General features: G+C 48.5%; 1 protein-coding gene across 1 annotated transcript in view; it reads left to right on the top strand.

Moving 5' to 3' along the window:
* Nucleotides 1-23,945, top strand: part of LOC136358660 (interferon-induced very large GTPase 1-like) — a 42,083-nt gene extending 18,138 nt beyond the window's left edge. The window contains exon 2 of the mRNA XM_066314578.1: nucleotides 16,507-23,945. Within this exon, the coding sequence (XP_066170675.1) occupies nucleotides 16,509-23,801 (7,293 nt within the window). The 5' untranslated portion in view covers nucleotides 16,507-16,508 and the 3' untranslated portion in view covers nucleotides 23,802-23,945. The remainder of the gene's footprint in view (nucleotides 1-16,506) is intronic.
* Nucleotides 23,946-26,291: the final 2,346 nt, after the last annotated feature.

Here is a 26,291-nt window from a genome sequence, read left to right as displayed (position 1 = left end):
ATTACACTACTACATGATTGGCAAAATAGGAAGAAGGATTCAGGCCGGGAAAAAAGAGATTTGGGAACCTTTCATGAGGATTATGACAGCCAAATCACCCAATTGGTCCTGACAAAAACAGATACTCATGTTGATATTTCTGCCATGGGCAGCAGCAGCAAAAGCATTAGGTGAGCTATCACACCTGGAGTGCTGGATGGGCAAGCAGGCGAATTTGACATCTGCTGTGCTAAGTGACCTCCTTGAAGACCAGGAGACGATCCAGAAAGCCACCCTCCAGAATAGAGCAGCGATCGATTTTTTACTACTAGCCCATGGACATGGATGTGAGGCATTTGAAGAACTGTGCTGTTTCAACCTGTCATCCCATGGAGAAAGCATCCAGGCCAAGATCAAGGCGATCCAGAGTACTGTTAAAGAACTTAAGGTGGAAAGGGCTGCAGAATGGTCAGACAATGCTTTTAAAAACTGGGGACTGAACAGATGGGTGACATCCTTCCTCAACGGGATTGTATGGGTTCTGGTTATTATCCTGATTGTTTTAGTTACTTTAGCAAGTGCATTGAAGTGTCTGGAAAAATTTTTGTAAAAGGTTTTCATAATGAATGAAGAAGGGGGAGTTGTGGAGGCTCCTAAAGGTGATGCAGAAAGAGCAACGCTCCTGGCGCTTCCATGGAGGTCTCTAGCCCTTGAATTCCTCTAACTTAGCCACCTAATCCCTTGTTGTTTGAAGTTAGCAGTTAAAGTTACTTCCTGGTATGTTAATTACCCTACCCCTGATTGGTTGCTGTGTCTTCCCCTCAGTATCAGTTCTGTACTCAGTTCTGTATCCTGACTGGTTCTTTTTGGATCCCTTCTCCGGTTGGCTAAGTTTTCAATCCGCTTCCCTATTGGTCGCTTCAGCAGACCCCACTCCTTGAGTTAAGAATAAAAATCTGTCTCTCAGGTCCTTCGGGGTCCTTCCTCGGAGAGTCGTCCGAGAATAAAGAAGGCTCCTGAAGAAGACCCCCATCTCCTGTGGTTTGTCCTGCGCCACCTGGATAAACCCCTGCCTAGGAGGAAGCCGCTACAGTGGCTACAGCCTGGTGAGAGCTGACAGGCCTGATCACTTCGATGATCTCACACCTGAGCTGATCACTCTAGAGGAGTGCCTGTGCCACCTGGGTCGAGGCCGTCTCTCATTGGGCGACTCACTTGGGAAGGTCGTGGCACCCAGAAGACCCCGCATGGGAACTGGGCGGTCGGCGACACATAGTTACTGTTAAGACGGGAGCAGAACTTTGTACCAGGCTCTCAGGGTCCACAAACACATGTGGGAGAACTGCTGGTCTGTTTTAAGGATCTCAGAGCACAAAAGACACAGCAGGAGACAACTCAGTCTATACAACAAAAAATGCACCTTTATTTAGTGCCACCAAAATGCGATAGTGGGGAGAGAAAATAGAGAATAGTAAGAAAGATAGAAAAGAGGGTAAGGGGATTATAGCTACCAATGTGGAGGTATGAGCCCTCGAGGCCAAGATGCCTATAGACACAATCTTCTCCAGTGGGGTGATCACAAAAGGGAGTAGGAGTCTCCGGAGTTTTTATGGGTTGGTCAAGGCGGGGACCAAAGCGAGTGGCACAGAGCCAAAGCAGGAGCCACCTGTGTTAAGGCAAAATGAAGGGCACAGAGCCGCAGCGGGAACCACCCGTGTTGAGGTTGGGTGCTCAGGGACAAGCTGCACACCGTACGTGCCATGCTCTGTTACGGGTGAACCAGTTTGGGCAAGTAGCCTTGGCTCAGTCCACTGTGACCAGTTCCATTGTTCTTGCAAGCTTAACCACATTTGAACCTAACAACTCAACTTAAAGTATAAGTTTAGTCATTTAACATACGGAAACATTTAACTTAGACCCAAGTAACTTAAAACTCAATTTATAGTTTCAAGTTAACAGTCTAAAAGAGGAATAACACTAAGCATTTAACCTAACGTGGAACTGTAACTTTGATGCTAACTTTCGCAACTGAAGAAAAGCACACTTAGCAACACTTACCTTTAACAACTTAGCAAAAGAGCCACACTTAGCAGCCTGAAAGTAAGATTCCACATATAACTTATCCTTACTTACAGGCCTAAATAACTTAGATATCTGAGGTATTCAACATCCAAGAAAGCCACATTTCTCCCAGATTTGTTACAGCATATGGGCATCTTTATGCACCCAGGCAGAAACAGTCAATGCAAGCAAGGTACCTGTGAAAAATTCCCCCCAGAGGTGAGTGAAATCCTGACTTTGGAGGCCTTTGCATCTCTTGATGGGTGAAGGATCAGACCTGGAGGAGTGAGGGTATCAGCCCAGGACACGTTGCGTTTTGGTGATCCTCCAAGAATAGCAATTCTGAGGGTTTGCTGGGTCTGAGAGGTGTTCCTCCCCCAGAGGGAGATTGCTGCTCACAGCCCACTGTGGTCCCAGGAGAGCACGAAAGGGTCTCATTTTGCTGTTTATTTGGTCACACAGGATGGAATTATTTTCTCTGCACAAGCCGGGCAATGCATGGCTGACAAGATTCCTGTTGCACATCTGGCCAGAGCAGCATTCTGGCCATAATAAAATAATAATGTCCTGGTTCTCTAACATTAAAAAGGTCTTGTTGGAGAGTTTTTGTCTCTCCTGCAGTTTTGCTGACAACAGGACATTGGGGAAAGAGCCTTCCCTGTTTTTGTGCACAAGTGTGTGAGCACGTGGTGTGCACCTCAGTGTCTGTGTGTGCTTTCACATGTGCACGTGTGTGTGAGTGTGCAAGGAGGAGGCTGTGCCCTGCCCCACTGCTGGCTGTGTGCTCAGAGTGCTGCAACTCCTGGGAATGTCACTGACACTGCGGGAAAAAACAAAAGCTCTCCAACAACATTCTTAGTTTTAGAGAATAAAGGCATGACTGTATTATGGCTAGGATGCTGTTCTGGACAGGATTTGCAACAGGAATGTTTTCATCCACACACAGCCTGGCTTGCGCATATAAAAATCATTCCATCGCACATGATCTTTAGTAGATTTTTTCCCCCAAACTTTATACTGTCAAAACCTTTAGATATTTGGTCTTCTACTGGTTACAGATTTCTTTGCCCTAATGCCAATTTTGTCCTCATTCCTTGGTTCTCTTATTGGTCTTTTCTGGATCAGGTGTATCTGGCCGTGCCAGGGGTGATGTGTGGAGTTGATGTTCTGTGCTGGTCCTTATCTTTCGTGAATCTTCTGTGCTATTCCCAGTTTGTTGAGATGTTAAGCTCCTCAGGCCTCCAGTGCTGAAACTATCCTTTGAAAGGAAATTTCAGCTCCTTATCCCACAGGGCAGAGGTGAACAAAACCCCTGACTGAAGTTACACAAAATTTTGTATAATTTCCAACAAGAACACCCCATTCCTGGTGTTCCTTTTATCCCCCTCACCCCAAACCCAGGGCATTTCCCTCCTGCGCTGTGGCTTCCTGCTCCAGGAGGTCTCACAGCCTTGTGCCAGTGCTGAGGGAGAAAACGACCCCCCAGATCATCAGTGTTTCTTCTGTGCCAAAAGCAGAGGGAGATTTTGGGAGCAGCCTGGCCCCATGGCCTGGCACCCCAGATCCTGGACCCAGGGAATGGCTTCCCACTTCCAGAGGGCAGGGCTGGATGGGATCTTGGGAAGGAGTTCCTCCCTGTAAGGCTGGACAGGCCTTGGCACAGGATGTCCAGTTCTGGGATTCCATGATCCAGGATCAAGGGGAGCAGGGTGGGTGGTTTCCAGCCAGGAGCCCGAGGCTCTGCCCAGCTCCTGCTGCCTTTCATGGGAAAGTAGAATCATTAAGGTTGGAAAAGACCTGCAACATCCTCAAGTCCACCTCTCACCAAAAACATTTTTCACCCCAAACCAGGCAGCGGCAGTTTCACTTTTGCACTGTTGCCGGAAAACATATGACTTACACGAAAGCAGTGGTTTTCTCCCCCACTGCCCCCATAAAAGGGGAAACAGCTCCTTCCGAAAGACCTGGGGCTGGGCGAGCTCAGCCAGACTTCTTCCATCCCAGGAGCTGGGGGCATGGAGAGAGAAGGTAGGGCCCTGGGGATGAGCTGTGGGGCCGGGAGCAGGCTGGTCACAGCCCACTGTGGTTCCAGGAGAGCTCAAAACGGTCTGATTTTGCTGTTGATAGAGTCACAAGAGAGAAGGCTTCAGTCATAACAATGTTTCATCCTGGCCAGAGTTTGGGTTGGCACTTTCTCTAAAAGTGTGAGAACAGGGATGCTTTGCCATTCAGGCCAAAGGAATATTTCCCAAGGCTGGTGATAAGAAAAGCAGGCGCTTGTTAGCAGCTCCAGGGAGCAGAGAGTGTTTCTGCTAAGGTCAGGAAGAGCTGAGCCCAGGTGCTGTTCTCAAGGCCAAGGCCCAACAAGCATTTTCTGAGATCCCACTGCAGCCTGGGAAGGAGGGAGGTGGGGGAACACACCACCGCAATCACCACAGTTTTATCACTGCTGAAACAAACTTCTGCATGATGGAACTGTAAAGAAACTTATGGAAGATGAATTGATGCATAAATACATTTATAACAATGCTGCTGTGCTCCCCCTTGTCCTTTTCCTGATGGAGCACCAGCCCCAGGAAGGGCTGAGAGCCTCAGCTGCCCTCCAAGGTACTAGCACAGCAGTTCAGGGACAGAGGTCTGTGCACAGAGATGAGAGTTGACTGTGAGCCAACTCAGACCACGGCTAGGGAAGAAATTTGGTTCTCGTTCAAATAAGCGGTTTCACTTTCAAACTTTGCTAAAGTGAAAAGCCTGATTTCCAGGAATTATCCCCCTGCCCCTGTTGCAGGGGAAGCCGCACCCAGATGAGTCAGGATTGTATAAAGCGGGGCCGTGCGGTGCTTCTCCCGTCCCAGGAGCTGCGGGCACGGAGGGAGAAGGTAGGGCCCTGGGGATGAGCTGTGGGGCCGGGAGCAGCAGGCAGCGGGATCTTGTCGGTCTCCTGCCTCCTGTTGCCGGTGTTTGGCCAGGGCTGGGGAGACGGCGGGGCAGGAGCAGAGAGATGTGAGGGCAGCGGGCGGGCGCTGTGTGCTCCTCCGTGGGCTGCAGGAAGCCGCCTTTGCTGGCAGCCGCTTTGGGGGAGCTCGGGGGAGCCGTGTGCGCTGCGGGGCTGAGCTGGGAGCGGGGCCGGGCTCAGAGGTGGGGCCGGATGGCTGCGCTGCCCTGAAGGCAGGAGCCGTGGCACTGATGCTGGGGGTTCCTGGCCCCCGAGCCGCTCCTTCGGGAGCAGGGCAGCTCCGTGCTGCTGAGGGGCAGGCACGGCACATCCTGCTCTGTCCGCAGGCCCAGGGGCTCCGTTCTTCCTCTTCCTCGCCGTGCAGGGAGGGTGGGATTCTCCTCTCTTACACTCTAAGCGTCAGCACCTCGTTTGCTTCCAAGGAGGAGCTCGATCCCGGGTTATGCCCTGAATGGGCTTAGTGCCCCTCTGCGGGCACTGACACAGTCACATGGGGCTTTTTCCCTATTCCTGCAGCAATGGGAAGCCGTGGGGGGACTGCCAAGGGTGCCTGGGGGCAGGTTCAGGGTGTGGGTGGGCTGGAGTTAATGCTGTGCAGGGCAGCCTCTGGATCCTGAGACTGAACCAGCGCTGGCAGTGCTCCATTGGGAGAGAATTGTGGAGGGGACAAGGCTGGGAGAAGTGGCTCAAGTGGACAAGCTCCAGCCATGACCCTGAGCCAGCAGTTCCCTTCCCAAGCAGCTGTCCTGCACTGAGGCTCTGCTGCCCAGGGAGCAGCTGGACATGTGCCCAAATAAAACAATTGGTGTCTGAAGTCCCTCCTGTGCTCTGCCAGCACACCCAGCTTTCCTCTGCTGTGGAACTGCCCTTATCTCGAGTTAGTGGCTTTTCCTGCTTCTGCTTTCCCCAGTGCAGAAGAAAGGTTGGCCTCCAGTGCTCCCTGGAATGAATCCTCACTGCTCATGGGTTGCCTTCTGCTGACTGTCTGCTCTTCTCCTTTAGGATTTTGGGCCTCTCCTTCCTGCTGCTCTTCCTCCTGAGTTCTTGAGGTGGTTCCCATCTTCTTCTCCCACACCCTTCCGTGTGTCCCAGACCTGCCACTGCTGCTGTGCTGTGTCCCCTGAGCTGGGGCCCTCTGCTGCTGGTGTCTGCTGGGGAGCCAAGGCTGGGAGTATCAGGAGCATCTGCTGTGAGGTGGGTGAGGGGAATCAGAGCCCACAGCCCTTGCACAGATTGCCCAAATCTGCAGGGATTCCCGAGGGAAAGCTTTTCCTGAAGGCTCTGGAAGGGTGCAGGAACCCTCAGATCTCTACCTGAGTCCAATTCCCTGAGATCGATACCTGTGCTGGTAAGAGTGTTGTGGCCTTGGTGGGATGGAAGCTGGGTGCTCGGAAGGATTTTTTGCAAGGAATAAATCTTTCCAGTATCCAAGTGAACTGAGACTGGGACACTTTTCAGGATTGTGTGACAGTGTCAAAAAAACCCCCAAGGTTTGAAGGCAGATGTCAAGTGAAAGTTCCAGGTCTGTTAGGTTGAGAATGCAAGTGGAGCAAAAACCCCCAAAGCAATGGCGGAAGCATCAGGGGCTGGGCGGGGGGTCAGTCCTTTGCACAGCACGAGAAACAAGGCTCACTTTAAAATTTTTTGAAGTTTAATAAAGGATAAAAGGTACAGGATCTAGTGTTTCGGTGTCTGGCAAACTGCCAGAAAGCACACAGTTAAATATAACAACTCTTCTCCTATACTTTCTCATTGCACAGGTCAAATTCAAATTAGTGAAGATTCTACGTGTTTAAACATTTTTTTGAGTTTACATTTTCCAAAAATTCTTTTGCTTGGTTCAACCCTTGCCCTCATCTTCTTACAGTACGTGCCACAATGTAGATGTGATTTTGAGAGTCCTGTGTTTTTTTTCATCTAGACATTCCCCTGGTCTGTGGTTTTACAGTTATTGATAGTTGAAGGGTCAGGGATGGATTCCTTCTTCCTCTTTCAGTGTTTTTTTTCCTGTTTTTTTCAATGTTACCGTACAGATGTCCTGGACATTTCTACAAGCACTTTCAATCGTCATTAGCTGTTTCACTATTGTCAGTTACAGAAATAAAGGCATTAGGTATTATTTCACAATTACCATTACTTCTGCAAAAGTTAATGTTACAGTGCGCAGTACATATCCTCTATTTTAAAATCTTGTAAAAGCTTAAACTATAATATATATGTATCACACTAAGATATATAATCTGCACAGGGATTAGGGTATACACCATAAAAGGCTGACAAATTGTATTATACCAAAAGCAGTTAAAAAGAAATTACTAATGGCACTATGTCAAAATAATTTACAAAAGCCAATATGAGTTACATCTGAGACAATACAAGATTTCAAATTAACAGTTTGCCATTTCTCCTCAGTTTGACGGGCCCATTCCCTGTGCTCAGAAGGATAGAGAATAGCTCCATCATGATTCAGTCCTAATGCAATGATAGGGAAATATTGAGTGCACTGAACCATTACGTCTGGTTAACACAAAACCTGCAGTTGTGTTTGTACTGGGGTTGTAAGGAAAATTCACTAAGTTCCACCAGGACTGGAATTGTCTTTCAAAATCAATGGCACTGTCCCAAACGATTTTCTGAATTTCAGTAGGAAAAATGCCTTCTTCACCTTCACTCATTTATAATTGAGGCAGCAACTGACTGCATCCACAATTGTGCCTGGATACAGCTGAGAGCCAAAGAAACATTGTTTTGTGTAGCACCAAGTGCATCAATTACCAATTTGTGATCATGCACGTTTATATTTTTCCGATTTGGTAATATGTTTGATAACAGCCACTGGTGGGTTCCCCTGGCCAATAAGGACAAGTGCAGTAGTTGTTGTAATTTGGTCAAATCTCTAGTTGTGGTAACCAATTGATTCATTAGTACTTCTGAATCAATGCTATTTAAAATTCTAATTTAAAATACTTGTCACGGTTTATGTGATCTTCATGTCCCTCGGAGTTCTCCTGTGAAAAGTAAGCACAACAGAATCTGCCACCAGGAGGCAGAAAATTAGAATGATGGAAATGATCCAGAGTGTATTTATTCAATACTCTTTCCCTAGAGCATCAAAGAGTACCCATGTGTATTTATTCAGAGGAGTTTCTAGCACGAGTGGTATTTCCCCTACAGTTGGGAGGCCCACCAAAACAAGTTTTCCAGGGTAACGTGCTGGATTGTTGGAATCCCTTGGTCCCTGTAGTGAGGGAATTATGCTTGGAGAAGCTGTTGAGCAAAAAGCAGAAGCATCAATAAACCAAAAATTTTCTGTTTGGGGGAAAAAGGAGGGGTAATGACTGAGGCAGGTTTGTCTTGGATGCTATCCAAGTTTTCTGCTTCTTGTGTTGTCAGACCTTTCACAGCTCCTTCAGTTATTGAGAGGATGTTACAATAATGTTCAAGCTGAGCACGCCACCACTTTTTTGCTGAGGCCCTCTGGGCCACCCCATCAGGTGAGGGGGTCCCAGTAGTGACCATCTTAATGACCTTGAAAGGGCCTCTCAAGACATTTGGTTGTTGTCATGTGATCTTCTCCACTTCTACGAGAGCCAGGCTAACCACAAAGAATCCCTTTTCCCAAGTCGTATACCTCTTTTCAACATCTCTGAAACCACGGGAATAAAACTCAACAGTCCATGTCGGACCCTCAGGACCCCTGCTGCCCAATGTGTACTGACAACCCTGAGGAGGGAAATCCCCATTCCACCTGGAAAGGATCTGTAGGATGGGTAGGGCCAGGGGCTTGGTGAGCAGTTGCTTCAAAAACCAGTAATTGCATTGTTCCTTCCTGAGAAGCAGTCCATCCCCATAGGCAGGCGGCTTTGTGAGCTCTTTTCAAAAGTTGGTCGGGGGAACTAACTATAGCTAAAGGGTCTCCCCTTTCCAAAGGATTAATTCCCTTGGCCCAGAAAGCTGCACGCTGTGTCAGGGACCAGGTGTCACGTTTGTCTCCTGTTGTTAAGAAAACTCCATGTCCCCAGTGTCCACTGGCCTCCTGTTCAGTTAGTTTAATTTGGTCTCCACCAGTGAGGGACACTCAGAAGACATATTCTGTCTCCAATTCTTGTGGGAGCCGGCTGTATTCTTTCTTTAACTTAGCCAACTCAGTAGGACTATATGGTATTTGTTTACTTGTAATATGGGGTTCAAAATCTTCATCATTAATATAATTATATTCTGGTTTAACCGAGGGTCTCAAATGAGGGCAGCAGTTTTCCCCAAAATTATTCACTAATTTCAATTCCTTGTGGGGGTATGTTTCATTTATGTGAAAAGTTTCTTTTTCCTCTGCCTTCTTTAAGGAGTCAGTATTCTTTGAATTCTTGGAATATTCATCTCTCAGGGCAGCCTGTTGCAAATGATTTTCATTTCTTTCTTCATCTAATTGTTTTTGCAAAATTCCCACTACATTTTGAAGATAATCCTATAATTGTTTTTTCTTCACTACACTGCTTAAAACGGTTGTCAGTAGCAGCCGAAAGACAGAACAAACTACGGTTTTGTGTTGGTCAAATCTAAATTTTGTCTCATGCTGTAAAAAACATATTCTATCAATCACACTCTCCAAATTAAACCAATTCTCCTGTGCCCACTGCTCCCCACCATGGGAGGGCCTAGCACTATGTTTTGCTGACAGAGCATAAAACACAGCTTTATCTTTTGCACTAGAGTTTTCAGTCATTTTGTGAAGGGATCAAAAACCACTACAGGGAGGTAAGACTTAGTTACACAAACACACAGCTCTTGCTCTATCCCTTCTCTTCCCTGGGTGGGTGAAGAGACCAAATCTGCCTGGGAGGTTCTCCTTCAGTAACTTCTGGTTGTCTCTTCGCTACACCAGGCAGTCCAAATTCACATGTACACAAAACAGTTTTCCCTTTTGCACTAGGAGACATTTTGTGAAATTCTGAAGACAGAGCCCTCAGTTGAGTGTAGGGATGCTTTTCACCTGGCCCGGGAGTCACTGGTCCCAACAGCTTCTCAGGAAAAGCCAGGGTCTGGGCTTTGTAAAGCCTGGGACATGGGCCCAGTTCAGAGCTGCTCCCTGGGGAACATCTGCCCTTGGGCTCGCGTCTGTGGCCCCGGCAGTTTTAAAGTCGACTGGTTTTTAATAGCCATGAGTTTCCCCTCCCCAGCTGGCAGCCACAGCCCTGGCCCTGCTTGGAGAGGCTGGGCCATACCAGCCCCCACCCCTCCATCAAGGAGGGAGCCAGGACTGCCTTCTTACCTCCTCTGAGGCCAGAAGGGAAAAGGAAGTTTCCAGGGCTCCTGCTGATTTCAAGCCTGTGTGACCCAGAAGTGTGTGCCTATATTTAATTGGCTAATCTGGTTGTCAATTTCAAAGTCAACCTCTAACTGGTTTTTACCATCCATGCTAGACCAACACAACTGGCTTGCCTTCAAGGGAGATGTGGCCATCCAGGATCGAGGCTCCCTCTACTGTTACTTCACCTTTTGCTGCTTCTTTTGCCTCTCTGTCCACCAGCTCGTTTCCTTCCTGCAATTCTGAGCTCACCTTCTGCTGTGCCTTAATGTGCATAATTGCTGCCTTCTCGGGCAGCTGGGCTGCTTCCAACAGCTGCAGTTTTTCTTGGGCATGTTTGATGTTATTTCCTTGTGAGTTTAACATTCCCCTTTCTTTCCAAATGGCTCCATGTGCATCTATAACCCCAAAGGCATATCTCGAGTCCGTGTAAATGTTTCTTTTCTTTCCTTTTGCTAGTTCTAAAGCACAAGTTGAAACAATTATCTCAGCCTTTTGTGCAGAGGCATCTGGTGGCAAAGGTCCAGATTCTATAGCCCTCTTGGCGGTGATAACTGCATTCCTAGCATGTCGTTTTCCACTCATGACACAGCTGCTTCCATCAGTGAACCAAGTTTCTGCATCATCCAAAGGGGTGTCCTTATGATCTGGACAGCTGGAGTAGGTAGCTTCGATGGTCTCTAGGCAGTCGTGGTATAGCAGCTCCCCTTGATTTTTTTTCCTGAGGAAAGAAGTTGGGTTGACAATGTTAGTTACCACTATTTCTACATCATCTTGTTCTATCATGATGGCTGGGTATTTCAGGAATCTTTGTGGGGCATGCTAATGTCCACCTTTCACTTTCAGCACTGTGGGCACTGTGTGAAGCACTAGTACAGTTCTTTTCTGGCCCAAGGTGAAGTTGCATGCCTCTTGGATATTTAGCACATCTGCTGTGATGGTTCTGAGGCACCCCGGCCATCCCTTGGCGGCTGCATCGAATTGCTTAGAAAATAAGCACAACACTGGCCCTTCAATATGGCCCCAGGTGTTGTTCCAGTATTCCCAGGGCAATCCCCTGTTTCTCAAGAAAGAATGGTTTACTCACATCTGGAAGTCCCAGAGCAGGAGCTGACACGAGAGCCTTTTTTAGCTCGTCAGAGTCTCATGGCTTCACTGGTTCATTGGAGGTCTCTGTTTCCATCTGTAATGAGCATATGCAAAGGTTTCACGAGCAGTCCAGAGTTGTAAATCCATAATCTACACCATCCTGTCATCCCCAAAAAGGTTCACAGTTCCTTTACTGTCTTAGGTTTTGGGGGTTGATTGTTTCTTTATGATCTTTCCCCAACGTCTGTTGCCCTGCACTAACCTCATAACCCAGGTAGATCACTTTCTCTTTTACCACCTGGGCCTTTTTCTTAGGGACTCTGTATCCCTGGAACCCCAGGAAGTTTAAGAGGCTTATTGTCCAGGCCACACACGCCTCTCATGTCCGAGTGGCTATTCGGAGGTTGTCTACATACTGCAACAGCTTTCGTTCTTCTGGCGGAGCTTCCCTGGATTTTAAGTCTCTTGCAGATTGTTTGCCAAACAAAGTGGGTGAGTTCTTGAACCCCTGAGGCAGAACTGTCCATGTGAGCTGAGTTTTGCACCCACTTTTTGGGTTTTTCCATTCAAATGCAAAAATTTTCTGACTGGCTTCATGGAGAGGGAGGCAAAAGAAGGCATCTTTCGAATCTAAAAGAGCAAACCAAGTTAGCTCCAGTGTGAAACATGTTAACAATGTATATGGGTGGGCAACTACAGGATAAAGGTCCTCAGTTGTCTTGTTAACAGCTCGTAAATCTTGTACTACCTGATACGACCCATCAGGCTCTCAAACAAGGAAAATGAGAGTGTTAAGTCAGACTGACATTCTTTAAACAACCCTAATTGCCAAAAGTTCTCAATTACCAGGCTAATTCCTTCTCTATTTTCGTTTTTCAAGGGGTATTGTTTCATTCTAATGGTTTTTCTTCTTCTTAAATTTGTATAGAGGGTGTATTTTTTGCCCTTCCTGATACATTAGATGCCCATACTTCAGAGAACACTTGGTTTATTATCTCTTTGCTGTTTTCTTCCTTTAACCTCCATAGCTGTTCACATTCAACTCAACACTTCGACATACTGTTGATCATTTAGCTCCAGAGTAATTTCCCCATTTTTAAAAGTAATGGTCACTTGCAGTTGTTCCAGTAAATCCCTGCCCAAAAGTGGCAGTGGAGATCCGAGCAAATATAGAAATTTAGGAATGCTCCACTGCTTCCCGAACTTATATTCCAAAGGTTTACAAAAATAGGCTTTTTTAGACTGGCCAGTTGCCCCTTGGACCATAATAACATGATCTTTTCCCTCAGACATTAAAGCTTTGTTTAAAACTGAATATGTTGCTCCCACATCAACTAAAAATTCCACCTCTTTCCCTTCTTTCCCCAGCTTCATTTCTATAACCAGTGGATCCCCTGGGGTTGAATCCCCTGGTCTCCATCAGTCTTCTTTCACCTGAGTGATCACCCCCTCCATTCTCTGCTTCCCTTTTTCCTGTTGGTTGTTTCCATTTTGCCTTTGATCTGGGCACTGGGTTATTTTCCAGTGGCCAAATTTCTTACAGACTGCACCTTGATCTCTACCCAACTGAGGTGGACCTTGCCTGGGTGGTCCCTGCCAAGGTTTGTTCTTCCTTTCTTCATTTACAACTGCTACTAGTGTTCTCATTCCCTGCTTGTATCCTTCTTCCCGACTGCCAAAAACTCTCCATGCCTCTTTAAATAGGGCTTCTAAGTTCCTCCCAACTTTCCCCTGAATCTTCTGGAGTTTACATCTCATATCTCCCGTGGACTGACCCAAAAATAAGTTGACTAGTTGTTGTATTCCTGCCTCACACCCAGGATCTAATGAAGTGTGATGATGAACTGCATCCCTTATATGATGCAGGAATCCAGATGGAGACTCAGAAGGACCTTGTTTAATTGCATATAAGGCTGACCCATTTATGGTTTTGGAGATGGCTCTTTCCACTCCTTTTGCTATCCACTCTTGATACCTTCCCAGAATCTCCTTTCCTGCTGTTGTATTCAGATCCTACTTTGGAGCTTTAAGTGGGGAAAAATTGTTTTACATCACAATGTTAGATTCTATAATATTCTTCTGCGGAATCTCCTTCTGTCTTTAAAACCTATTGTTTTTCTGTACATATAATAGTTTTATGTCACTCCAATCTTGATTATGCTGCTTTATTATATATCTTACACGTTTGGCAGTATTTATTAGGTTGTTTCGGTAGTTTTTGGCAACCCTTTCCCATGATTCTAGGTCAATGGTTGAAAAGGGTGCCTTAACTAACAGTGTTCTTCCATCCAGCCCCACTGCATCCCTAAGGGGTGCTGGTAATACCTGCCTTCCAGTTTGAGATGGAATCAGAGTACTGGGGGAGAGTGGGGCAGAGTTGATGTCTCTTCTGAGTCTGCATCCTCCTCCCGTCTCCCAGCGGGAGGTTTAAGCAGATCTTGTTCTCTTGTCATTGCCTGCTATACTTTATCTGCTCTTGTCCATCTTTGTCCAATGCTGCAGGTGGAGCAGCATCGTTTAAGTTTCCCCTTATTAGCCTTGCGGTCTTTCTCGGGGGCTAACACTAGGGGATCAGAAGGGGCTCCCATTGCACAATCTCTCAGCCGTTCAGAGTGGTTATGAAGGGAGCAAAACATACCAGCATATGACACTTGGTTCCACTTTCCTCATCGTAGGAACAGCATCCAACGTAGCAAGGTGTTATGCTCTAAATTTCCACTAGGTGACCACTTTGCTCCGTCTTCTAACTTCTATAAGGGCCACCATTAGTTGTAATATTTAACAAGGTTCTTTTTACTTTCCTTACCTCCCGTGCCTGCCATCTCTTTCCAATGAGCTAAAACATCCTAGCAGACTAGCCTTCACTATCTCTTTGCTCTGTCCAGTTCCCATTATCTTCTCCTTCTCATCCTATCTCATTTCCACCCAAATCTTTCTTCACAAAATCTTACAGTCTGTTCCCAGTTCTCTTCCCACACACACCCCACCCCCGGTTGTGAGTACCAAATGTGACTTCCCACACACAAGTTTTAAAACCTTAGCTTCAAAATCAGCTTGGTTAGGACACCTCTTCAACTCACAGTGGAAGTATATACCCTGCCATTCACCAGAACCAGAATACCAACATCTTTCACAGTCTCTACACTGTAACAGTACCCATGCAGAATGCCAGCCGCCTGATGTACTGAAGGCTCCAAAATGCCCACAAAAACAGCCTATTCCATTTATTCTTTCTTGAATGTTTAAATCCTTTGGTGCAGGCTGTTCCCAATCTAAGGCTACCAATCTCCCTGTGGAAGTTCTATATACTCCCTCTAAATAGACCCATTTGTCTCCTCTTCCTATCTAATGAATCACCGGATTCACAAATTCCCAAGGATCAAGCCAAAACCACTGGGGAAGAGGAGTTCCTTTTATTCATCTAGCCAGTCTAGTCATGGTTAAAACACACGTTCCCCGCACTCACACACATCACTCCTTCATTCACACTCACACCGCTGCGCTTCATGCCATATCACAATCACGCCAAATCACTTCACTACGCTCAAACAAAACACAATCTCAGTACACAGCAATCATCTTATCATTCATTCTGCCTTTCCCCAGCTGCCTCAGTTGCCTGAGGATGGAAGCACAGGTAGAGCTCCTCACTTGCTTCATACCGAGGGCTCGTCGCAGTCACTCACACAGCCAAAATGTCCGGACTCAACAAACACACAATGCCAATAGCAGCAACGAAAGGATTCCCTCAATTCAACCCCAGAATGGCGAGCGGTTGCTCATCGATCAGCAAATCCCCGTTCCCAGCTGTTCCCTGGCTGGCAGCCGCTCTGTCAGCTACAGCTGCTCTGTCGGCCAGCAGCTGCTTGCAAGCTCAGACTTTACCTATACAGGGTCAGCGTAGCCATGTGCAAGGCAAACCCTTATTCGCAGCCCTGGCCAAGTGTACAACTTATAGGCTCCCTGCATTTAAAACATGCTGTGTGTCCACAGGGCCAGCAGGCTGCTGTCTACCACAGCAGTGAGCAAGCCAAGGAGCAGAGTTCCTCCTGGGAAAATCCCGGCACGCCCCTCAGGAAGTTTTCCCCCCTGCCGCTTCGGCAGCCGGGCAGAGCAAGCCTCCTGGCTGGCTTGCCAGAAATGATTTGTGGCAAAAGACTCCACAGCTTCTGAAAGCTGTAAAGTGGAAATGCTTTATTCAACGTCGGATGCGCAAGGGAGAATTCCTCCAAAGGTGTGCACATCTTAGTGGTTTTTCCCTTGCCTAATTATCTTTTCAAATATTACATATGCATTAGGTTTCACAATACATCTATAAGTATTCATCACCTAGCTCTGCCTAGCCTCACTTCATATTAAAATGAGCTAAATGATCCTTCTGAAGCTGGCAGTCCCCTCTGGTGGTCGTGGGCCGGGCTCTTCTGATGAAGTTAGAGGCATCTTCCTCAAACCGTGTTCACTGTTTGACGTCTCCTTCTGGGCAAGCACAGTAGGGATTTGGCTAGTTCCCAGGTCAGTTTGTCCTGGCCAAAACCAGGTGCCTGGTTCTTATTGGCTTCTCAATGCATTAAGCCCTGCTTTCTCACATTTTCACAATGCCTAGGTCCTGCTTGGCTGAGTTTCAGTAACATACATCTTTCCCTTTATGACTTTTACCCAACAACCAAGCCTAGCAACTACATTCCTATGTGTTTTAGTACAAGTAGTTTCTCTGCCTTAAAAGAATTGCTAAAAAACATGTCATAAAATTCTGGATTTTCATATACATAAATACTTCTAAAACTCTGAATTTTCATATCCATAAATGTCCCCCGTACCCTGTGTTTCTGTATCTGTCTGTGTCTGTGTCTGTGTGTGTCTGTCTATCTATTTGAGTTTCTGTGTCTGTGCTGTCTCTGGGATACACATTCAGCTTCAAGGTTGATCCTGCACACAGGAAAGCCACAGGCACAATCCAGTGTGCTGGGAAGGAGAGCCTGGCTCTTGTGCCATCCCAGGCTGGGCTCCAGCAGCCGGCTGGGAGCAATCCCCAGGGCTGCAGCTGCTGCAGAGCCTCTGCCAGGAGGCTGGGGCCTCTGCCAGCACCTTAGGGAAAGTCTCTTTTCTTCCTCCACAGACATGGCTTCACAGGAGGACACACAGGAGGGAGAGGCAAAGGCACAGCTCCTGGCAGAGGCATTTCAGGAGGAGGGATTGGATGCTGGATACTGGCTGCCCAAAGTGTCACAAATCCTTGGAATCAAGTGCAGAGAAGCCCTGCAACATCTGGAATATAAAGACTACCTCAAGCTGGAGTGTGAGGTAAAGCAGCCCTGGGAGAAAAAGGCACTCCAGAAACTCCTGAAAATAACAGATGAGAAAACCTGGGAGGAGTTGCAAACCCAAAACTTGGAGAAGATGAAGCAAAGACAAGAAGTGGCCAAACAAGCCCTGAAGGATCTGACAGAAATGCTCAAAAGCCAAAGCCACAGCCAGGATGCTGTGAGGGAGAAAGCAGAGACTCTGTGGCAAGCCATGGAGATTCCCAAAGAGTTCTGGCCACCACCAGAGAAACCCTTGGCAGATATGCTAGAAAGCATCCAGAAGCAGCTGGAGCAGCAGGAGTTGTCAGCAGTCAGGAGGGAGAACATCCCTGACACGGAGGTGCTGAGGCGGGCGTCAGGGGGACTGGCCCTGCAGGGCATCTACAGAACCAGCAGACCTGAAGATGTGCTGGCAAAGCGAGAGCAGCTCCTCAAGGTTCCTGAGGGATTCCAGCTCACTGGTCCAGAGCAAGGATCGCTGCTTGAGAAGAAGGAGTTCTCCTCCTCTGCAGCAGAATCCACTTTCATCAAGTCCATGGAGCAGCTGGGGTTCAGCATGAGCGTTTCTGCCAATGCTGCGTTCCTGGGAATTAATCTGGGATCTGGTGTAGATCACAGCAGCTCCTCACAGTCACAGGACACCCACCAGTCCCGCTCTGAGCAGAGCTACTTTTGCAGCACCATGTACCAGTACATCCCTCTGGCCTCCTGCTACTTCCAAAGGCATCAGCTTCTCCTCTCGGATGCGGCTCTGCAGGAGCTGCAAGACATGGAGCAGCTCTTGAGCTTCACTCAGGAAGACAAGGCCCCCCTGCTGGATAGGTGTGAGAGGTTCTTCAGCAGGTTTGGGTCCCACGTAAACCAGGGTCCTCTCCACTTTGGGGGGATATTCTGGTGGAAGGCATTGACAGAAGGATTCCAAACTGAGCAGAGGGAAGAGATGAAGCAACAAACGTGTGAAGCCCTGAACAGCTTTGTCAGAGCCAGCTGGGGTGGCTTCGGGGCCAGTGCTGCAGGGGCCACAGATGTCTCCAAATCCAGCTCAAATGCTTCTGTCATGGGGAGAGCTGGAGACAGTTCCCATACAGCAATTCAGCTCTCCATGGTCAACACAGGGGGCCCCCCAGACACAGCTTCTCTTCCTCAGTGGAGAACAGGGCTCGTGTCAGATAACACAACGTGGTGCGTTATCGACCGTGGCTTTGAGCTGATCCCAGTGTGGGATGTCATCCTGAAAAATCACAGCAGGGATTTTAAGTCCGTGGGTCAGATGAGCAGAGCCCTCATGACTGCGTACAAAGAGCTGACCAATCAGAGCGTTGGCACTATTTTTGGAGAGGAAATAGAAAGTGCAGTGCAAGAGGCCAGAGATTTCATGGGGACTCTGAAGAACTGGGAGGTGACGGTGGATGAAGGGAAACTGCTCATGCTGATGGAGCTAAAAGATCATCTGAATGCAAAAACCAGGAACCCCAGTGTGTGGATCAACGTGTGCCTGTCAGACAAAGCCCTGCAGGACTTTCTGGTGAGCACTGTGCGCAGCTGCCAGGAGTCACCTCCAGAAAACACCAGCTCTATCAAGGTAATGTTGAGAAGCCTCCTGGATCCTCATATCTACTCTGTCAAGGACTTCCCTGAGGCTTCCTCCATTATGCAGTGGGTCTTCCAGACTGAGCATGCACTTCCCGAGTCTCCCAAAGTCTCTGAGCTTGGAGAGCTCATCAAAACACTGCAGCAAATGAAGGAGCACATCCATGCTGTCACCTATGCACCAGGAAGCTCTGCTTCTGCTGTTCATGAAGCAAAGATAGAAGCCACCCAGACCAGCAGCCTGGCCATTTATTCCTTACTCCAGTCTCTCCAGGAACGGGCCCAGAAGGACATGGAACTGTTGGTGCTCTTGATTGCCACCAGCACAGGGTACCAGGTGGAAAGCAGCAGTTTCCAGCACCTCCTTGGACACCCAGAAATTCAGTACATGGCCAAGGAAACGGAAGTGGCACATGAGGAGTACGTGAACCTGAAGGAGCTAGATGCCGACAGAGCTGAGGCCTCCCTTCTGCTGACGGGTCTGACTGTGACAATTGAAAGTCAACAGCTGTCCCTTGAGCAGAAGAGGGAGCGTTTAGTTTTCATGGAAAGTCACATGAAAGGCTTGTGGTCCCCACGGATAAAGAATCTCCTCCAAAAGCACAGTGCAGATGCAGACTGGGAGAGGCTGGAACGGGATTTGCGTTCCCTGATCAGTGGATGCTTGGATGAGAAATGGGATAAACAGAGGATGCAGAACATAGTCAGAGACCTGGAAGACACTTTTCCAACACCTGAGCCCCCCAGTCAGTCATCTAAGTCAGACAGCAGCCAATCAAAACCCAATGAAGCCCCTCCAAAGGAGAAGTTTTTCCAGTTGCTCAAGCACCTTGGACTGGAAAGTCACTATCCAAGAAAAATGGGGATGGGAGATTTCCACACCATCTGCAAGACATCTCTGCAGGACAGCCAGCCCAGCAAGGACACAGAACTGCCATTATACTTCTTGCAAAAGCTGTTGACCGTGGATTATCAGGTGAGGTACCTGACTTGCTGGGATGAGAACAACCCAGGCCTTGCCCCTGTGCCACAAACCACAGAAAAAGAGCACCAGCAATCAGACTCCTTTGAACAGTTTTTTGACAATCTGACGGAAGCAGCCCCTGAACCTGTAAGCAGGGATGGCCATGTGCACCCCATGGACCTGCAGATGGCCATTTTCCATTGTGCTGATGACTTCCTGAGACAGACCCTTGCAACCAAGCTGGCCTTCTGCCAACTGGCGCTGCCTCTGCTGGTGCCCAACCCGTGCACTTCACACATCGAGTTCCCGCTCTATGCCCTCAGCCAAATTCAAAGGAGCTGGAAAGAGGCAGGGAAGTCAGCAAATCAGTCTGGAACAAAGAGTTACAACAACAAACTCATCTTTCAGGCCCAGACACCCATCGTGTCCTTCATCCGCATTGGCAGCTCGGCCTCCTCTTCCAAGTCTCAGCTCCTGAACGCTCTGCTCAGCAGACGCAAACACGACACTTTCTTCCACCGCCACTGCAGGGGCAGCACCAGAGAGCGTTTGCTGATGGAAGGGGTGGTGGAGATCGCCTGGTACTGCCCCCGCGGGAGCCCCGATGACACCTTTGAGTGCTGCGTGGCTTTCTGTAACCTGCATGGAGACGCCAGGGATCACGGAGCACAGCTGCAGTTCCTGCAGGAGATATCTGCTGTCAGCGTGGCTCTTGTGTCTGACTTGGAGCACATGGACAACAGGGGGAAAGAGCTTCTGCAAGGCCTGTTGCAGTCACAAAGACCTTTTGTTTGTCTTCTCACAGAAAAAGAGGATGTTGCAGCTGGACAAGCCAACAAAAATATAAAAATAGGGATCAAGAACAGAAATGAAGCGGAACTGATGGACCAGTTGACCAAAATTATCAGGAATCTTCTGGAATGGTCTAATACATATTTCAGCCTGGATGCCTGTGTGGACGAAGCTCGGCAGCATGGATTCATAGTGGATGCAGATCAACCCGCGTGTGCGACAGCCATAGCAAAGGCCAAGGAGCTGGCGGACCTTCTGAAGAAAGAGAAGCTGTCTGAGATCAAATCCCAGCTGCTGCCACTACAAGGAAAACTGTGGTACCAGTGGTGCAAAAAGGACAAAGAACTCACTCGCTTGCAGGAGAAGAGGAACAAGAGCATTGAGCATCATCGCAGCCAAATTGAAAATGAGAAGAAAGCAATAAGAAGGAAGCAACTTGATCAAGCTTTCCCTCTCAAGCCACTGATGAAATCGTTCCTTGGCTTTCTCCAGACCCAGCCAGCAGATACCAAGAAATACTTCCTGCACTGGATGAAGGTCTTTATGGACGAGCTGTCCTGTGGTCGCCTTGAAGAACTGAGGAGAGACTATCATGAGTTATGGACAGAAATCTTGGAAAGAAAGAAAAGCAAGGAAAAAAGCAGTGTGAATGCTGAGTTGGTGAGTCGCTTGGATGCCCTCTCTGATGAAATCAGCAATTCATCCATAGGCCTGGAGCACCTTCTGAGAGAGGCAGGGCAGATTTATGAAGCTCTGCAATTAATGAAGACAAAGAATGACAAGTTTTCCAAACTGCCAGAAATTGCAGCAGAGCTGATGGTTTCAGGGTATCCTGTGGAGCTGATGGATGGGGACGCTTCTTACCTGCCCTTGCGCTGGGTGGGAGCAATCTTTGACAGCTTAATTGAGAGGCTGGGGGACAAACGAGTGTTTGTGCTCTCGGTGCTGGGCATCCAGAGCACGGGCAAGTCCACCCTGCTGAATGCCATGTTTGGTCTGCAGTTCAACGTCAGCGCGGGGAGATGCACCCGCGGAGCCTTTATGCAGCTGATCCCAGTGGGCCAGGAGCTGCAGCAAGACCTGGGCTTTGATTTTGTGCTGGTGGTTGACACAGAGGGACTTCGTGCCACTGAGATGGCCAATAAACAGTCCCTGAACCATGACAACGAGCTGGCCACCTTTGTCATTGGTGTTGGCAACATGACTGTGATCAATATCTTTGGAGAAAATCCATCAGAAATGCAAGATGTTCTCCAGATTGCTGTGCAGGCTTTCCTGAGGATGAAGAAAGTCAATCTTTCCCCAAGCTGCCTCTTTGTCCACCAAAATGTGGGAGAAGCAACTGCCAAGGAGCAGAACATGGAAGGACGAAGGCGTTTGCAGGAAAAGCTGGATGAAATTACTGTGGTAGCTGCTCAGCAGGAATTCTGTGACGTCTCTTCCTTCAGCGATGTCATTTGCTTTGATGTGAAGACTCACATTCACTACTTTGCTCACCTGTGGGAAGGAAACCCCCCAATGGCACCACCCAACCCCACCTACAGCCAGAACGTCCAGCAACTCAAGAGCAAAATCCTCCAGGCTGCCAAGGAGTCACAGCGCAGCATTTTGCGGCTCTCGAGCCTAAAAGATCGGATTGGTGACCTCTGGAATGCTTTGCTGAATGAAAACTTTGTTTTCAGCTTCAAGAATTCCCTGGAGATTGCTGCCTACAGGAAACTGGAAAGTGCCTTTAGTCAGTGGACCTGGAGGCTGAGAAGTCACGTCTTAGACATCCAGATGAGACTGGACAACAGAATTCGGAATGGGGACTTGCAGAATGTCACCAGAGAACACCTGGAAGGGCTCGTGCAAGAGACAAGTGATGCCATTGAGAAAGATGTGGAAAAGTATTTCAGGGAAGACAAAGACTCTGAGACACTGGTGCAATGGAAATCAAGCACAGAGCTGAAGCTGAAAGACCTAAAAGAGATTCTTCTCCTTGAAACAAAAAAGAAATGTGAGAATCTTATTGAGCTACAGAAGGAGCAGAGGAAACTGGATACAAGGAAGTTGGAATATGAAGATGAGCTCCTGGGAAAGAGTAGGGAGCTGGCTGTGAGTCTGAAAGGGAAGAGCCTCAGTGAGAAAGAACTGAGAGACAACTTTACCCTTCTCTGGAATAAGTGGATTACTGAAGTCTCCCGTGCTACTCGTCCTCCAGAACGGGTGGATATTGATGCAGACACTGAAGATGTCCTTCTGGAGCAGTTCAGGGAGCCAGGTTTCCCTGAACGTATCAGGTCATTTCCCAAAGGCAGAGGATTTTCTTTTGACAAAGAGAAACACATCATGAAGAAAAAGTATTATCAGTATTTGCCTGATTCCTGGATCATATCCAGTGGTATTGTGATCAAATTTCAGCACATCACAGAAAAGATTATAGCGACTGTGAAGGCAAATATTGATAAGAAGGAACAGGAGAAACGCGATTACTGTCGAAGTTTTATCCATGAAATACTCAATGAAGTACAGGAAGGTGTTAACTCTGTCCCAAGCAATGCAAAATGTACTTTTAACAAAGAGTACAGCATCGATTTGTCTCTGTATCTGTGCAAAATGGCAGCAGAGAGGTTTAAAGCCATGCACGAAGCATTTCTAAAGGCAAATGACCCAGTCGTGTACCTGAACAGCAAGAGAGAAGATTTCTTCCAATGCTTCCAGATTTCCTGCCAAGGAGCAACTTCCATCACAACTTTTGCTGTTTTCCTTTGTGACAAGATTGAAGCAGCTCTTCGCCGGGCAGTCTATGAGAGGACAGCTAAAGACATTGCTGAGGACATGCAGGGCAAATCACCAGATTTCAGAGGCAGCAGAGCCAATCTGGAAGTTTGCATCCTGAGATACCTGGCAGAACAAGAAAATTTTGATTATTTCCTGGTGTACCTTCTGTTTCCAAAAGAGTTTTTTCAGTGGTACATTGAGAGACGAGTGAAGCGTCACTGTTTAGATGGGAACAGAAGGCTGGAGAAGTTTTTAGATACCTCCCTTGATCTTCTCTATGGAAATATCCTGTCAGCTGTTTCTTTATCAACCCAAATTGTCAAAGACAGAAAAGACAGAGAAGACAAAATCTCTCTTTGGCTGGATGAATTTTGCAAGGAATTGACAGAGGTGATCAGCTTGCCCAAAAGTGACCTTAAGGGCATCGAGCACCAGGAGGTCACAGACATTGAGTTCCTGAGCAGCACTATGGCAGACAGTCTGGATGATCTGAGAGAAAGGCTCAAGAAAGAATTTGCTAAAGCTGACATGAGCTTATTTTCAACACAGCCTCACACCATCCTGGCAGAGCATTTTTCGGGGTGCTGGGAACAGTGTCCCTTCTGTGGGGCTGTCTGCACAAACACCATCCAGGGACATGATGGAGACCATCAGCTAATCTTCCATCGCCCACAAGGTATCAATGGTTGGTTTTTGCATAGGACAGACTACCTGAGCATTGATATTTGTTCCAGCCTTGTTGCAAGTAACTGCGGTTTCATAATTCCTGACGAAGTATCAATCCCCTACAAGAGATACCGGGATGCTGGACCTCCTTATTCCACTTGGAACATTCTTCCTGATTCATCCATGCAGGCGTACTGGAAATGGTTTGTGTCTCATTTCAGGACACAGCTGGAAGCTTTGTGGGACAAGAAATTTCAGGGAAGAGGAGAAATCCCTGAGGCGTGGCAGAGAATCACCAAGGAGGAAGCACTGTCCGAGCTGGACAAGCGTTAGGCCACTTTCTTGTGGAGGAAGGACCACAGCAGCTTTGCAGTTTCGAAGAACTAAAGGCTATTTATCAAGGCTCTCCACAAAATGCAGTTCCAACGATGATGCTCTCAAGCATAATGAAGACAACAGTATCCAATTGCTCCCAAATATGTTTAAATAAGGCTCATTACTGTGGCCATCGCTCAGCAACTCCCTCGCTTCATGAGAAAACCAGAATCCTCTTGCCTTCTTGCCATGAACATTTCCCTCTGCTTTGTCCTGGAGCCAAACCAAACCCCCTCCTTGGGGTGATCAGCCCCGTGGTCAAGCCTGAGCCCAAGGGCCAGGGCCAAGGCAGCACTCCAAGCACCCCTTGGATCAGCTGCTGTGGGACAAGAAGGGACAGTGCCCCAAAGGCAGTTTTCCTGCAGCAAGGAGGTGTCCTGCTTGGAGAAAGGGCTGCGGAACCTGAGGCCAGCTCCATGCTGGCTGCAAGCTGGGCTGTTTGGCTTTTGGGCACCATCCTTCCTTCTCTCCCTGATTGCAGCCTCCTGGATCAGCTGAGGCCGTTCTCCCAGCAGGAGCTGTTGTGCCCCTGGGCTCAGGAAAGCAGTGACAGGACTGCCCTGGGGCTCAGGCAGTGCTTTCACTCCCTGTCTGGGAGGTGCTGTGTCTCTGTCCAGGGCAGCCACTCCTGCTCAGGTGCCTGGGGCTGCTGCCCTTCCCTCCAGCCCTCAGCCCCGGCAGGAGCTGCTCCTGCCCTTGGCCTCTCTGCTGAGCAAAAGCCTTTGGAATGCCCCACGTGGAGAATCCAGTCTGCTGTGTCTGCTTTGTGTTCAGGGGAGCCACAGCTGGGGGTGACCTGAGCTCTGTGTGCTGCAGACAGGCAGGGGACAGGGGGGTGGCACTGGGTGAATTACCAAGGCCTGAACAACAGGCCGTGCCTGAGGCCTGAACATTAGGGCCTCAGCTAAAATATTCCTGTCCAGTCAAACATGAAGATTTCAATCAAATGTTACATGTATCTGCTTCTTAGGGAAATATTATGCATGTTATTAATATATCTGCTCATTAATGAAACATCATTAGCAATATGATCTATGAATGTGCTCATTAGTAAAACGTGCATTTACCTCTCCATATTTAGAAATCAGATAAGACCATGAAATTCAATGTCTGGCCTTGTTTGGGGGTGTAGGATCAAAGATCAAGTCCCTTGGTCCCCCTTGAGCCCTGGCCAGGCTTTGGGAGGAACCCAAGAGGAGAATGAAACCAGATATTCCTGCACTAGAAGTGATGTCACCGTGTTTACTGAACAATATAAGAACAGGACGCTCTCACCATGGAGGCAGAAGCCTCGTTGCCTGCAGGTGGACACACGGTTACTGTAATTCCCAGTTCCTGAGAGGGGCTCTCCAGTCCTTCACTGTGCCAGGGGCTCCACAGCTGATCTGGAGGATGGTCAATTGGTGATGTATCTTTCTTAATCACTGTCTGCAATCTTTGTAGTAATGATTATGTGCATTGCTGAGCTCATCTTTTTATAATTCTTGGCAGTTTGGCACTATAGTAAATGACACGTATTCCTTAAGGTGGTGCCTGTTTCTTTTGTGCTGACCCTGCTGAGGGGCAAAACACTGGGCAAGGGTCTGGGAGATGGGATGTGGCAGCAGAGGCTCTGCTCCATTCAGGGTCTCTGCTCCAGGAGGGGCTTCACTGTCTGCAGGGACAGCAGAGAGGGCAGGGAGCCCCAAACCACAACATCCAGGGAAACCAGTGTCGGTGGCAGGTGCTGAGGGAGGCAGCACTGGGAACCAAGGCTGGCCTGTCACACACACAGAGGGCTGAGAAGGTTGATCCCAGCCAGGTTCTGTGCTCTGGAGCTGCTCAGCTGGGCACCTGTGGGACAAATGGGAATGGGCCCAAACTGTGCCCAGCCCAGCCCTGGCCAAGCAGAGCCAGAGGCAGTGACAGGAGCCAGAGCTGGGCCGTGTGAGCTTGTGCTGCAAGGGCTGAGTGCCAGGGACTGGGGACAGCTGGGCTGGGAGGGGATTTGGGCTGGCTCCTGGAGCCACACTGGCAGTGGAGGTGCCCCTGGCCCTGGTGTCACCTCCTGGGCTGTGTGGGGAATGTCCCAGTGCAGCTACTGGAATGAGTGGGGAGGACGCAGTGCCACAACCGTGTGCAGTGGAGAGGACCCAGTGCAGCAAGGGTGGATGGCCTCAGGCCTGGGCTGGGGTATCAGGAGGGTGCAGGGTCCCTCTCCTGCCACCCTCCCCTGTGCCAGCTGTCCCAGCTCCCTCTGCAGTACAGCCAGACTGTTCCCTGCACCTTTCCCTGTCTCTGCCAGGCCCCCTTGGCCAAAGTCCCCCTCATTGGGATCGTCTGGCACCTCCTTCCTTGCAGGTCCTGCTGTGGGGAGGTGCACAAGCCGCTTAAAGGCCTTTTCCAACCTCAACAATTCTTGGATGTGGTGCCTTCCAGTGACACCAGGACGCTGCAGCTCTCCCAGGC

The sequence above is a fragment of the Sylvia atricapilla genome, chromosome 3 (genome assembly GCF_009819655.1).
Source record: "Sylvia atricapilla isolate bSylAtr1 chromosome 3, bSylAtr1.pri, whole genome shotgun sequence".
Lineage (NCBI taxonomy): Eukaryota > Metazoa > Chordata > Aves > Passeriformes > Sylviidae > Sylvia > Sylvia atricapilla.
The sequence above is the reverse complement of the archived record's forward strand: the minus strand, read 5'-3'. Positions and strand labels throughout refer to the sequence as shown.